Source organism: Lathamus discolor, chromosome 3 (assembly GCF_037157495.1).
Source record: "Lathamus discolor isolate bLatDis1 chromosome 3, bLatDis1.hap1, whole genome shotgun sequence".
Classification (NCBI taxonomy): domain Eukaryota; kingdom Metazoa; phylum Chordata; class Aves; order Psittaciformes; family Psittacidae; genus Lathamus; species Lathamus discolor.
Genome location: NC_088886.1, coordinates 143,646,654 through 143,662,467, shown reverse-complemented (window position 1 = coordinate 143,662,467; position 15,814 = coordinate 143,646,654). Strand labels below are relative to the sequence as shown.

Here is a 15,814-nt window from a genome sequence, read left to right as displayed (position 1 = left end):
CCTGCAATGGTACAACTAGGAGAACAACAAAGAGTATTTCTTCTACTGAAGATCTTGTGTGGCTATGCTCATCTCACCAAAAATAGCACATGTTCGTTTTGTCATTCTCCCAGTCTTGAAGCACAATAATTTACCTCCATACCCCGTGAATTACATACCAACAATAAGGAAACTTGTAGATTAGAAAGTTCCAACATAAGCAAGAATATCACATAATTGCACAATGCTTTCCTTGATCACCACTGAAAAAAAGTTAAAGCTTAAAATGAGTTAAAGCACATCCCTCATCTGCTGTGGTTTTTACTGTCAGATAGGAATAAAAAGTCCAATTTATCAGAATGATAAAAAAATAGCAACTTTGAAGAGACACAGGTGATGTGACAAAATACTGCTTAGACTCTTTAAATGAATGTCTTTAGTAGGCAAGAACTTTAACCACAGGTTAAAGTAGGTATCCTTACAGAGCATGACCTCAAACTATCAAGACAATGCAAAGTAGAATTTCAGAGGAAGATGTTCTCAAATTCCATCGCAGGGCAACACTGCAAGCCTCCATCATTGTAACATGCACTGGCTCTGCTTTCCAGTCCAATTGCTACTCATAAATGCAATCAAATTAATAAAAAATACCTAACTTTAAAGGAATATTGTGCTTACATTCAGCTACCTCTCACCTCAGAGTTTTATGTTAAACAGCAGATTTCTGAATGCATAAAAACCCCAAATGCAGTAAGTGCACTTGTGAAGCATAGAAAATAAAATCATCCAGAAGTGTTCCTGTTAATAAACAGGTTTTGTGAACTCAGTATCATAGGATGGTTTGGGTTGAAAGTGACCTTAGAGACCATCTAGTTCCACCCCCTTGCCACAGGCAGGGACGCCTTCCACTATATCAGGTTGCTCCAAGCCCCATCCAACATGGCTTGCTTGATTCCCATCCATCCCCACTGTCCTTTCCTCCCCCCTTAAAAACAAGATAGACTAACTACAAACTCAGTCCAGCTTTGATGCCCTGGCTCATTTAAGGACACCTTTCAAGATCAATCCTCTTAAGCATTCATCAACCTCTAACCTATACTGGCATTTACACGTGCATTGACAGAGGCCCCCTTATCACTGAATGATATACAGTAATTTTTGGAACAGTCAGCCTAAAATACCATCACACAAAACTCCTCAGCCATACATCCATAACTGAATAAGCTTCATATACTTTCTTATATCTGATTATGTTACACAGTAATGGTCTTTGTCAAAACAAAGCACTTCAACCTATACTGTTTATTTTCAGAGGAAGAATTTACAATTTGAAAACAATTCAGGCTTCCTAAAACAAGGACTGGTGCAGAACTACAGAAAATTGTATAAGCTCCCAAGCTTCCATTTCAATTCAGTCACTTACTTGCTTATTTGTTATGTCAGCTTACATAACCACAGAGCTTCAGGTTTCTCAGATGTAAAACAGCTTAAAACTTAAGAGGTTATTTTTCAAGGTCATTGTTACGACTAGCTATCTAGTGCTTAACTACAATAAAAAGTACAAAGTACAACTAAACAAAGTACAATACAGGTGTGTAGAGGGAAGTACTTCCTTGAATATAGGAGCAAGGGCTCCCCCATGAACACTAAAACAGTGTAAGCAATTTGTAAATTAAAAAGCTCTAGAAAAAATCATGTCATTTTGATTTTAAAATAGATGCTCACAGGTTATTCCTACAAAGTGCTACGCTACTAAAAATACCCATAAAAAAAGAAGTTTTAAATATCAATGTTCTGGATGTTATATCACTGTTAGGTTTTAGAAAACATCTGCAGAAATATTTTCACACAGGTATCTTAACATGATATTCCAACTGTGCACATATAATGGTTTAGTGCGAGGTGTCCCTGCCCACGGCAGGGGGGCTGGAACTGGATGATCTTAAGGTCCTTTTCAACCCTAACTATTCTATGATTCTAAGCATGAATTTGTATGTTTTCAGAAGCAGCTGTTTGTCCATTATTTGTCATTTTTCAAGAACAACACCTTCCTTCTCCTGTTCAGTGCTTTAAGTTACCCTTTAGAAAAGCCTCAGTTGTCTTAACAAGCAAACAAAAAAGATCTGCTGATAGGAGAAAAGCATACAGCTTGCTTACAGCAGCTCTACTGATCTTTTCTATGAAACACAGTTCATTTCCCTCTTCCCCGTAATTGCTTCCATAGATCTTGCATATACCACATGTCCCTTTGATTATCAACTATCCTCCAAAGTACATTCATCACCTGGGCTTGCACACACAAACATGAACATGAGCTATTTTGCGTTTGGTTTATTGTTTGGATTTCCTTTGTGGGAAGGACATACAAACACTTGCTCTATAGATTCAACAAAGAACAAGTAAAGGTGCAAATTATCTTACAGCTGGATTATTCAGCATTTTAGTTTTACTAATAAAGCCATTCCTTTATACAAGTCAGAGTGTATCAATGTTTAAAGGCATTATCACCCCAGTTCTCTCAAGTTTTTGAGAAAATCATTGCTGCCACAACTGTAATGTATACAGTTAAAATCTGGTCCTTTTGTGATACTCTGGATTGTTTTTCAGTCCCAGCTCCTGCATCCTGATAGTAACATAACACATTCAACATGATCCACTTTTTCAAGACAAGGTACTAGCCTCCAATGTAATAGCAAACAAGCTGAACACTCAAAACCATGGGAGTAAATATACATCTTTGTTTAAAATAATAGTGCATGTCTATAATAAAAACCTACATTTAAAGATTGTAAATCTAAACTCACAATTCTGTAGTAACATAATGCAACCATCCTACAGATGACAAATACGTGGTTCTTTGGTACTGATACAGGAATGTAATAACTAATATAGAACACTATATTCATGAAAGTTGGGCAGCAACTGTTTAAGTACTACAGCATATCACAATATTTTGTTTGCAAGATTTAACTGGGGTTAGGTCTTTGGGGGGGGTCTCACCTTTTCAAATAAAATCTTATCAGTTGAAGGACAATGTACTTTTTTTCCCAAGGATTCTCTTGAATAAGAGAACAACTTGCTCTTCAAATATTCTGTAACAATACAGACTGCTTCCAAGTTTTATGTCCACCTAACCTAATGAGGAAGTGATTTTACTCATTTGTTTGAGATATACAGCCCAGTCTAGACAACTACTTCATGCCATAGTATTGATGATGTTCTAGGAAAAAAAACATTCTCTAAAATTGGACCTAGTTTATTAGCTGTCCATCATCAATACAGTCTTGAGTCACCTAAAGTCTTCAACCTTACAGGAAGTGTTATTTCCTTTTTACAGATGAGACAGGGAAGCACATAAATTATGGAAGAAATCCATAAGAAAACACAGACACTGTCATTTTATGTGTCTGCATGCAATCTTTTAAGTACTTCATTACTTGTTCTATTGCCACCTGGCAATTCATAATCCTAGAATATCCTGGCTTCAAAATTCCCTATTCAAATCATGGTTCTCAGGCATGTGCTGCTTACAACTTTGAAATACTCTACAATTAGCTTGTTTCTAACCATCATTAGCATAGATAAACCAGGTATTCTGTCATCATACAATGGCAGTAGTACATCCCCATCTTTAGCTAAGAAATATAAAACACTGATTCAAACAGGTCTTGGAATCCATTCCTTCCAGATGAGTGAGGTAAACTCTAAATTTTGGGAGAGACTTCACAGTGAATTCATTTTCTCAAAATGATGTTGCATTAATAGAGAGTTTGCCCTAGACTATTCTGTGGAGCTGGTGGTTAAATTACTTTTCAGAGGCGTAAGAAGCTTTAGTTTTCTATGCCTGCAGGAGACTTCAGAGCTGAATGCAGATCTTGTACCTTGTGAATGAAGACTAACAGACAGCATTGAGCTCAGCTCCATCATTCCTCAACAGGGTCTTACTCCACAAGAAGCTCTAAAATCAATGCAACTCCCACATGCACTCATTAGGCTTTTAAGAACATATAGGGCAGCTTATAATACTAGTTTGAAAATTCACACTGTTCCCCACCTCACATGAAAATACATCCTTTGCCTATAGTCTACTATTGTTCCTTCAGTAATGTTAACAGCTCCAGTTCACTGGAGTGCCCTTGTTTTCACGTATCATCATTTATTCTTCCTTACATCTACTTTGTAACATGTTTTCCAAGACGAGAGTATACAGCCAGTAATAAATTCCATGGACACTGACAGATAATTATTCTTCAATATTGTATGAGGTTTTTTTACTCTTTTAAAACTCTACTACATAAAGGTCTTTTTCACCAGCACTTCAGTATGTTTAAGACTATCCTAAGGATATTCCTGTAGCATCTCATATTACCTCCTACCTTTTCTGCCCACATTTTGATACAATTAAATCAATTTCTAGTGCTGTGTGATAGACTGATCTCTCAAAAACTGCTCATACTCATCTTAAAAAGATGACATGAAATATGGTAATGCCTTCCAAAATATGATCATCACGCCTTCTTTTTGGTTGAAGAAAGCAAGTGATACACAGTACGAAACTATTTATTTACCAGTTTAATACATAATATATATTAAGTGCTTTAACCGGTATAGGCATTTATGTATCATTTCTGAATATACTTCAGCATACACTTCACAGAACTAAGCTTTTTACACACCCATAGCAATGTCAACCAGCCTTTGGTGCTGTCTGAAGGCCTTACAGGGTCATCAGCCATCAGTTCCCACACTTTATCAAGTAACAAAATGCTTAGTCTGCAAACAAACTCAACTCCAGAATCCACAAACCCTTTGCCTAACTTGCATTTGGATTCAGTCCTATAGATGGTCTCAGACATACACATGGGAAGGGACTCTGCATGTTGTTACTTATCTACTACTTGGGAGGGGAAGAGAGGTATTTTAAAAGAACATAGGTACATGTTTGTAGCCCCACAATTAAACATCACTCCAAATAGGAGAAGCTGAGCTCAGTTCACAGCCCAGTTTGAGTAAAGCAGGGGCACATACCAATCACTCAGTACTGAGGATGCAGCAGCTCTGACAGAAGACTTATGAGGCAGAAAATAATGGACTGAGCTGCCAGCACAGTGCTAAACTTCGAAGCACTCTCTGCAGCTGCGCACAGTAGGACACCAAGCAGCAGGGGAGAGGTTACTCTTGCTTCTACATTTCACCAGTACAACCATTACTGAAAGACAAGCATCCAGTTCTGACATTCATAGATCAATAATGCTGACGCAATAGGGAAAGCTGAAAACCAAGAGGGCAATCAAGGATCAAAAAATTTGTTTTATGTTGAGATGACTTAAGGAACACTCCTCCTTAAGGAAAAGGAACAGGAACATAGACCTGACATACAAAAGGCCTGACTAAAAACATGAGAAAACAGGGTGACTCAAGAAAAAAAATGAGGTAGGGTAGATTTTCTGGACAAGGGGGATTATGCATTTGGTTTTGCTGGTTATAGAAAATGGTGAGGATAACTAACCAATGGAAGAATCATGAAAATCTGTAATGGCCTTTCAGTGAATCCAACTGTTTTCAGACATGTTGGATACTTCTCTAAATCATGAGTTCAACTCAGAATCAGATACAGGCCACGCTGATGACAAAAGTAGATTTGCAACTCATAGTCTGACTCAGGATTTCACCCCCTATAATGGAAGTTCCACTAGTTTAATAGCAATGCTGTTTCACCTTAAAGTTAAGGCAGTCTAAGTCTGTTCCACTTCCAAAAGGGCCAGTTTTCTCAACACCTGCTCATTCCTGCTACCCCCTTTGGGCCAGCAAGAGTGAAGTAACATCAGGAAACTCAGCTGGCTTAAAGAAAAAAAAGAATTGGCTCAGATGTAGGGAGGTATGTTCCTGTTGACACTTTTCAACTCTCAGCAGGAATATTAATGCTTACATAAGAAGCAGAAGCATGTAATCAACGAGGAGTGTGAAGGATAAAGTCATTCCTTTTTACAGCAGCATGAACTTCAACTGGCTGCATCTAAAACTATCTTTTCTCTAAAGATCACTTCTTACACAGCATTATTGTTCATTTACAACATGCAATTTAAGGACACTTTGCTTGTGTGAGTCATTCTGCAAAGAGCAGAATTCAGTTTCAGATGGAAATAAGGATTTTGCCTGGAATAATAAAATTTGATACCCTTTTGACATTTAAATTGTGAAGGTTCTTATACTTACAAAAATATTTTGTCCTTTAGGAACACAGAGTATTTTGTAGGAGCTCTAGAAATCAAGGAGAACCTCCTTGAGGTTCTCCTGCATAGGAGGTAATTTACAAGTGCTATAAGAACATCTGGAGACAAGGTTTAATAATGAAACATATCAATTTGCTCTTACTCTTTCTGAAAAACAACTTAATACCTAGGACTAGGCAAAGCAGATGAACTGAGGTTTAGGTACTCAAAGATGCTCGCCTATCCTGTACAATTTGCTTCATTACATATGCCAACTGGGACTTATCAATTATCAAATAAGCAACAATAACCATCTGAAGACAACCTACTTTTTTTTAAAGACAGCATTTTAGAAGACTAGAGATTTCCAGTCATTTAACTACTCAAAAGGTTGAAAGGAAGAGTAGCTGCATGCACAACGTTTTCTCTAATGTTCTTCCATACACCAACATACAAAGCAGAGGTGAAGAAATGGGTAACTTTTTGCTCCAAACTGAAAGAAACTTCTCTGCCCAAGTCATTCTTTGATCAGCAAAAGCCTATATTCCTGTTGTGCTGCATCTCAAGGTTGGTTGACTTTAACATCTAAATACCTAAACACTGTGATTGCAGCTTTTCCTTCAGTTGGGCCATTCATAGTGTTTGTCTCCCTAAATTCCCTGGAGTCTTACAACTGATTTGGGCAGCATTTCCCTCTCCTTTCTGCCTGTACTCGTATCATTATAAAAACTGTAACTGACCAACAAATTCAAAGGTATAGGATAGGGGAAGAGTGGCAGATGTAGCATTAAAAGCTTAATTTCCTTAATAAATCAGTTTATCAGAATAAAACTGGACACCGCTTTTATGCTTTTTAATTTGTTTACTTCTTGCAAGCTTTGCTGTTTGAAGCTCCCTGCTATAAAAACAGAACCTGCTCACTTTTGACCTTCTTGTATTTGCCATCTCTTGTAGGCATGCACAGATAATTTCTTTCCCCTCCCTTTTTGTAACTAAATTTCCCTTTTTTATTTTAGTTTTTGCATTCTGTCAGAGGAGAAGGGAAAGGGGAAGGAGGAAGTTCAAGAGAGAAGGAAATAAGTCAGAACTGCATTCAGATACCATCCTGAACAGATGTAAAATTATTTACTGCCAAGCAGAGATGAGGCCTAGACCATTTTTTAAAAGCTACTGACAAGGATGGGAATGCAATGCAGCAAGAGTAACATTTCCATTTACATAACGAGTTACCACATGCTTCACAGTACAAGGAGTAGTCATAAAAGTTAATAAATAAGAATAATAAAATACTGCTAGAGAATCCCCCATCCACCCTTCTTTCATCCAGTCCAGAGCAACATTTACAAAGTAGTCTACTTACTCGGTAGTTCTCCTAGAGGGAAAGGCAAGGTTACTATAGTATTGTCAATTAATTTTGACACCTGCTTACTAAGACTGATCAATTATTTTTGATGTTGCTCTGCTATGTTATTTCTCAGTCTATAAAAAGAAATAAAACAAAGCCAGAAATGCTACACATCTCTCACCAAAGAATTAATGGTCCCAAGCTACCTCTAGGTAGAGCGCTTCTCTTATGACAATGTTTTTGATGCTGGCTAATGTAAGTCACTTATTCCAAAGAGCAAAAAATAACCATACTTCACTTATATGAATAAAAACAAAGACTTTTATTTTCCAGTTATTTAAGCCTATCCTTAAAAATCTGTTTTCTCAAATCAATCTAGTGACAGAAAACAAGTTTTACACACACCCAATTTGGGTCATTAAAAGCTCAATTTTAATCTTGCATAACAAAGTAGCATCGGGACATTTCAGGCTGCTGAAACTTTAAAACGACATAAATGTTCAGAATAATACACAAATTTCTACTAGCATTTGTACAGATTGTTTCTACAACCCAGCAAGTAATTGTTAATGCAATTATAATAGCCAAACACTTTTCAATCTTCATGTCATTCTGAAACGTTCTTCATAATAATTCTTCCTGGCAGAAGCAACTGCTGCAAACGTGATATACATCCAACTTGTTAAATGAAAGTACCACTGCTGCAAAAGTGCACAGCTACTGATGCATAAAGCAGATACTCGCTTCACAGACAAATGGAAACAACATGCAAATGTTCCACGATAGTAAATCAAACCATCAAGTGCCACAGAAGTCAGAAGGGTCTTCAATCTCCCGGCCATCAGGCACACTAACATGCTTTTCCCAGCTCTTCAGTTGCAAATACAGACTTGAGTCATCACCCATTCAACACTCATCTCAATTTTCAGGATTCAAAATACAACAGCTCTGAGTTGTTACCTGCATTGCAATACCCCTTAATGTATTTCATGCCATCCCCAACTCACAGGGCTTGAAATCATTAAAATCTTAGAACGCTTGTTTTCATTGCAGAGTATATTTTGCTTCCAAGAATAAAGATTAAAGATGAGCTATCAAAGACAGCACTATTAAAGTGTCAACAGTAAAAAATAGGTCTTCAACATACAAACAGCTTACTTCCAAGATAATAATCACAACGCAAGCATCACTGTCATTTCTAAAGCTAAGCATGAAAGAATGTAGAGGAGTTAATGAAAAATCTATTTTGATTTCACCAAAACTCCTACGGCCACAGCAATTAACCCATGTGTTGGCTTAGCTCAGAAGAGATGCTGTTTCAACACTCAGGCAGAACTTCCTCTAGGTGGGGATGGATTATTAACTTTCTACCAGAACTGAAAAAACGGAACCACGGTGCCTCCTCACTCCACGAACACAACCAACGTAAAGAAACATAAACGTTTTAACAGACAATCAAGAGAATACCTATAACGACTGGATAAAGGCTCCAGTAACCATTTAGAAGATATACTAATTCACAACAAGCTTTTATATTTAAGAAATGAAAATTTGCTTCAGCCCTTGAACTATCAGGGTCTGTTGTGAGTGGCATCAAGACAAAGGATACAACTAATCTCTTTAAAGCAAGGGAATAATAGCTCTGCCAGCCTGTCTCCTGCAGATCCTCACACACAAAGAAGATTCACCTGGGCCTCCTCTCCTCACTCTCAATTCCCCTGCAATTAGCCCATTGTTCTATAACACAGAGCAGGACAGACCCTAAGTCCTCAACACAGAGGCAACAAATGAGGAAAATAACTGCTACAGCTGAACCCAGGACAGCCACCAAATATTATCAGTGAATTGTTTCTTCCTACACAGCACGTACATTACTTCAGCCAACATGTCTGACTCCAGCTACTCCTTAACTTCCCAAGCTAACAAGTTACTGGATTTACTTTTAGTTTATTTAGGAATAAATAACCTTGGATTAAACGTTTAAAAGAGATGTAAATTCTGTAGCTTAATTCTAGTACTCCACAGAGGAAACTGAACTTAAACACAATTTAAAAGAGACTGTTGATACTTTCAACCCATTAAAGGTACTTTTCCAAAGACAGAATTTAATTTCTCTAAGACACAGCCTTACCAATGTATTATTAATAGCTAAATATTAGAACATTTTCCAGCTATATGTGTCAATATACTTAATCAATAGATCTGCTTTTAAAAGGTGTTTTACAAGGGAATGAAATGAGATGTCCTGTCCAAGGTTATATAGCGAAGTAACAGCAAACAGTATCCTTCACAGCCAGTCTTTATACTGATACCAAAGGGGGCGGGGGGAAAGTGACAGCCCTATAAATTAAGTCTTCTTTTCCACTACGTGTGGAAAAGCAAGTGTCAGGGTGTGCTGCCTTCTCATTGATCAATGACCCGGTATCACATCCACTTTTAAGAATGAGAAGACAGTTCTAGCTCCATTCACCACTCATTCCTTTGCAAAAATATGTTATTGGTTTATATTTATCACTCTCACCTCTCCAGCAAACCTTGTCAGAAGGGATGTATGTTTCACTGAGTTATGTTTATGCTATCCTGAACGTGCCTGACTAATGCCCACTTAGCTAACACACTTGAAAACTGGAATGAGCAAAACACTTGCACTTTCCAGAAGGAAGAGGTCACTGAAATCCACTTGCATTTTCTGCTCCTTGGGCAGCCCCATGAAGTGCACATGTCACTTCCATGACACTCCCAGAAGGGACAGCAGCGACACAGCTTTCGGCCGATTTCTCCTTCTCTCTCAATTCCCACCAAGTGGAGCAGCCTATTTTCAGCGATAAGTCAACCGGTACTATTTTCCTACAGAGGACTGCGTCCTGTGTGCTCCTAGAGGCAGGGACCATGAAGTGGAGGAGCCTATTCCATCCTTAACTTCTATCACATACTTCCACCATACATGAACAAAATCATAGCAGACCCAAGCAAAAAGAAAACAAGCAGGCAAGTAAAACCGCCAGGGAATAGGTGTAGGGAGGAGGAAAAGAGAACCGTAATAAGCAGACTTACTTGAACCTGCCCTGGCAGTGCTGGCACTGGTCTCCCACCCAGCCCTGGTCGCAGACACAGGTGGAATTGACACAATGACCCGAGAAGCAGGAGATCTTGTCGCAGGACTTGGACTGGGACACCTGGGCATAGATGGCCAGGTACAAGAAGCCGTAGAAGAGCAGCCAGCTGTTCACATCCAGGAGCGAGGAGAAGCAGCAGCAGCAGGAGGAAGGGAACGGTCTCCCGGCACCACGGGGAGCGGGGACTGCTCCCGCTCTGCCCGGGTCCATCTCCACCGCTGGGGCCATGGGCCGAGGCGCGGCCGGCGGCGGGCAGCGATGGCAGCAGCGCCCGCGTTCCCCGGGCAGGGGCAGCTTCCCCTCAGGGGAAATAATCCAGCCGCGGAGATTCAAACCCCCCGCTTCCTTCTCGCCTTCCTCTCCTCCCTCCTTCCCTCCCGACCCCAGCGCTGCCTCCTCCGGCCCCTTCAGCACTCCGCGCCCCTTCACTCCTGAGGGGAAGCCCGGCAGCCCTCAGCCATCCGCTCCTTCTCTTCGTCGTCCTCCTCAGGGCTCATCGCTCCCGTCTTCTTCCATGGAGGAGGAGAAGGAGAGCTGGCTCTTGACCTTGTGTTTTCTCCTCGCCAGATATGCCCCCCACCGGCGTGCACACACCGCTCTCGATCATGTAGCCCCCCCGGCTCCCCCTTCTCCTTTGTAGTCCCTCTGGCCGCGGCACACACGCAGGCGGCAGCGAGGAGGAGCGCGGGAGGCGGGGGCCGCCGCCGTCCTCTCGCCACTCAATCAGATGGGAAGTGAGGGCGGCCGGGCCGCGGGGCCGCTACGGCATCCCGCACCGGCGGAGCGGGGCGGGGGGGCCGGCGGGGCGGAGGAGCTCTTATCTCCCCTCCCTGAAGGGAAAGGAGGCGGGAGGAAGGTTGGAGAGGAGGGTTAACTGCACCTCCGTGTCCCAACTGACAGCTCCCAAGCAGCCATTTTTAAAGGCTAATTGTCATCTGTCCTCACTGCCGCGGGCTCGCTCGCTGTGACGCCCCCCGCCCCTCGGTCCGTTTGGATCCGTCCCTCAGCGGCGTGTGGAGGGCGGGAGAGCCTCCTCCCCTCTGAAGGTGCAGCCGCGCTACCGGCAGCACCGGGAGCTCCCGAGTCGCGCACGCCTCTCCCGCCCCTTCACCTTCCCCGTGCTTCGACAGACACATCTTCCCCCGCTTAAAAACAACAGCAAAGGCGGGGGGGAGATGAAACGGGCACGGGCGCGCAGGGCCCAGCCTCACAGAGCCGGCGGAGGCTTTACGGCCTGGCGGGAGCGGAGGTGATGCGGGACGGCTTCTGTAAGCGTGGTGGGGGCGAGTTGCCACTGGGCAGTGGCTGCAGTGTCCCCCCGGCCATCGCCGTGATCCTCTCCCCTAAGAGCCGGCCGGGCCGCTCCGGCCTTCCCGTCAAGTCCTGAGAAGTTGAGGCGGTTTTCTTTGAACTCGCGGCCGGTAACGCTGGGAGAGGTGTTACAACTTGTTCTGAGCTCCCTGCCTTCCTGCCGACAGTCCTTTACTCCACCTTCTCATCTCAAATCAAGACCTTGCCGTCTGCTCACTGCCTGGCGAGAGGTAACAAAAGTTACCAGTTTTTGTACCACTCCACGGTACAAAAGTAGTCATTGTAATAAAATTGTCTGAAACGTCTTTTTCTCTGCAGTGTGCCAAGCGCAGCCCTTCTTTTTCAACTTTCCTATAACCTGTTTTCATTTTACAGGGTTTTTTTACACGTAATAAATTATTACAAGTAATAAATAAATAATGTCAGGTGATGAAGAAAATAACAAATGCTCTGCAACTTTGTTCTAGTGCTGAAATAAAAAATTTATGACATGATGTCTGTTCCAAGAAAGTAAAGATACTTAATTTCATCTCCTGGTACCATCTCAAAACAGAAGAGTCCAGAGTGGCCCATGTTAGACTCCGAGATAGATCCAAATCAACCCTTCCCCACATTCTGGGGGTCTTACCTTTGGAGTGCACAGGAGTTACTTGGGGTTTGGTTTAACCTGTTTTTCCTTTCCTTTCCTTAAACCTTTGCCTGAATTTCCAAAAAATCAAAGTCCATCAGGACTCCATAAGGAGCACACTAACATCCATCAGTATCTATCTACTGGTGTGAAGTAAGAGTCCAACCAAGGTGAGGATGTCAGAGCTAAGCACAGCACAAACATTACAGAGAAGCAGTCAGTGCCTTAAGGAGTTTGCAGTCTTGACAGAGGGAACACCTGAAAGTATGTGCGAAGAACAGAGGTGAAAAGTGGCGTGACCAGTTTCATTCTGGAGGATGTCAGGAGGCCCACAAGCAACTCTCAGTGCAGTAGTCTGTACATTGTCTTCCTAACAGAGCTAAGACACATCATTTTGTTGTTCTGGATCAGACATGTTTCTTAGCTATTAGAAATCTCTTTGTAGCTGTTTTGTAATGAATTGCTGAGTTCATGCAAAGAGAGGAAATGGAAACTGTGTTGCTGCTTTATATTGTATAGAAAAAAGCTGAGGCTGAAGCCTTTGTCAAACAGTCTGCTATTTGTACAACATTACATGTGATTAAAGCTGCTGAACAACTGTCCTCTGATACATAACATTATGAGACCAGAATTGCAGTTAATAGGTGATTACAGCCCAAGACACAAAGCCAGTTCAAGAGTACTCTTTAGTCCAGAAACACTTTAAGCAATAGTTTGCTTACCATGGCAGGAAGATAAATTCCTCCTCCCCTTTATCCACTTTCCTTGGTACCAACCAAAAAAATCCTAAAGCCAGCACCATATTTGCCTCAGACTGAAGGAAGATTTTGCTTGAGATCTACAGAAGTCAGCCAAATCTTTGAAATCAGCATTCACGGCAAAGCTAAGATCTCAACAATACTCTAGCAGGCAACAGGTCTATTCAAAGGCACAATGACCAGCATGCATATTTCCATGAAATGCCAACTTTCTTCCTCAGTACAAATGAAACAAAAAATTTAAAAAGAAAGTCAATAAAAACACAAAATTGCACTGGGCAAGCTTAAACAGCTTTTTACTTAATTCTGTGAAGCTGGAGAGAGAAACCACAAATAGACAACCAGAAAAGGATGAGGGTGGTTATAAGAGGTGCAGAGAATAGTATGAAAGTACTTTTACTGCATAAACAATGCTGACTGAAAACCTAAATACAACTATAAAGTTTTCCAAATTTAGAACAGCAAGGAAGAAACACTGGACAGCTATCTCCTGTCTAAAAAGTAACATGCCGTGAAAATCATAGAATCATAGAATTATTTGGGTTGGAAAGGACCTTAAGATAATCCAACCCCCTGCCATGGGCAGGGATGCCTCACACCAGACCGTGTCACCCAAGGCTCTGTCCAACCTGACCTTAAACACTGCCAGGAATGGAGCATTTACTGCTTCTTTGGGCAACCTGTTCAAGTGCCGTGCCACCCTCACATAAAGAACTTCTTTCTTCCTTATATCTAACCTCAACTTCACCTGTTTCAGTTTAAACCCATTACCCCTTGTCTTATATCACTACAGTCCCTGATGAAGAGTCCCTCTTCGGCATCGTTGAAGGCCCCCTTCAGATAGTGGAAGGCTGCTATTAGGTCTCCACGCAACCTTCTCCAAGCTGAACAGCCCCAACTTTCTCAGCCCACTTTCGTAAGAGAGGTACTCCAGCCCCCTTATCATCCTCATGGCCCTCCTCTGGACTTGCTCCAACAGCTCCATGAAGGAATGCAAACCTTCTGGCTGCTATATTCATTAATGCAGTAGATATTTCATAACCCTAAGGATTAATGTGCAAATGCCAATATTGGTTCTTTTCTGTGCTGATTTAATGGGAGTTTTTTGGTGTCAGATGAAGTTAACAGATCTGGCTGAGAGAAGTCAGAACTGTCAATCCTTTCATCATTACATGCATATCTGTAAGTTCCACTTTTCTCGTAAGTGTAACATTTTACACCTTTCATCCTTCTGGTTCTTGACACAGAAATCATTTACACTTTTAAAGGACTAATGTACTAAAACATCTTGGGTAGAATTTATAACTTGAAACCATCTAAATAACTCATCAAAAGTTCCAAGTTACTGAAAAAAAAAAAAAGCAGATAATGAAATTACAGCCTAGAGTAGTGGTGTAGAAGGTTATGTGAAAAAAAAAAAAAAAAAAACCTTCCAGGAATATATCCATTATAGTAGGAAAGCAAAATAAAAGGAACAAGTATAAAAGCTTCTTAGCTGTTACTGTCAGAACCTAAGCACTAGTATACAAGGAGAAAAATACTGATACATTTGTGTTCATTCAGCAAAACAGCTTAGAGTATATTTAAGTTCTATTTGGTTGCTGTTGTGAGGCAGGGTGAAGTGAATAAAGGGAAACAGCCCTCAAACAGACTTCTTCAGTTTTTCAGAGTTTCTGCAAGACCCTGAGGACAAGAATAGAGCAGAATCCATCCTGTCCTCCGTATACCATACACACACACACATATCACTTTGCTAGTACTCTCCTACAGGTTGTTTCAATACAGAAAACATCTTTCCTTAAGGATGCTTTGTCCTATTTATGGTGTCTAGTGCAGACATATTTTTGCAGTGATGTTGAGAGAAACAATATAACTAGCTAAAGAAAGAGGGAGGAAAAAGATTACCTTTGTGGTTGACCTCTTTGTGAGGATATTAAGAAAAAACCAATGTTTTCTATGCCCTTTTCCTTCTCCTTGGGACAGATGTTATCAGACTCATTAAGCAAAAGGGGCTAAGCTCTGTTGCTGCTGCTGGGCAGGGATATATAGATCTGAGTTGGCCTTATGACATATTGGGGAAACTACTGTGTAGATTCCTGCAGCAAAGGGCAATAGCTGCAGTGTGACTCGATACAGCTTCAAGAGCTGTTCTAGCTTAACATCAGTGTACAGGCTTTCTGGTATGCAGCACATAGGCTCATTATTGAACCTTACAACTACAACTTGGGTGTAGTCTTTCCCTTCTCTTTCCAAATATGCATACAGCAGTGTGGATGGAGGACAGCATAAGGTTTTTTTTCTTAAATCCCAAGTTAGTTTTTCATAGAGTAGCACTGAGTCACCTGAGCCATTCTGTTTCTGACATTATGAAATTCTCTTCCATAAGGTAAACCAAATTTAGCGCTACACAGCAGATTCCAGTGCTGACAGAATAACTTACAATTTTCTGTTCATATTTGTCTTAT

At 41.0% G+C, this 15,814-nt stretch overlaps 1 protein-coding gene across 9 annotated transcripts in view; it reads right to left on the bottom strand.

The window, feature by feature from the left end:
- ATRNL1 (attractin like 1) overlaps positions 1-11,503 on the bottom strand; it is a 543,705-nt gene extending 532,202 nt beyond the window's left edge. For all 9 annotated transcript variants that reach the window (XR_010610974.1, XM_065672331.1, XM_065672333.1 and 6 more), the window contains exon 1: positions 10,591-11,503. Coding sequence is in view for 8 of the 9 variants with exons in the window: in XM_065672331.1 (XP_065528403.1) it covers positions 10,591-10,880 (290 nt within the window). In the remaining variant the exon portion in view is untranslated. The remainder of the gene's footprint in view (positions 1-10,590) is intronic.
- Between the last annotated feature and the right edge of the window lie 4,311 nt (positions 11,504-15,814).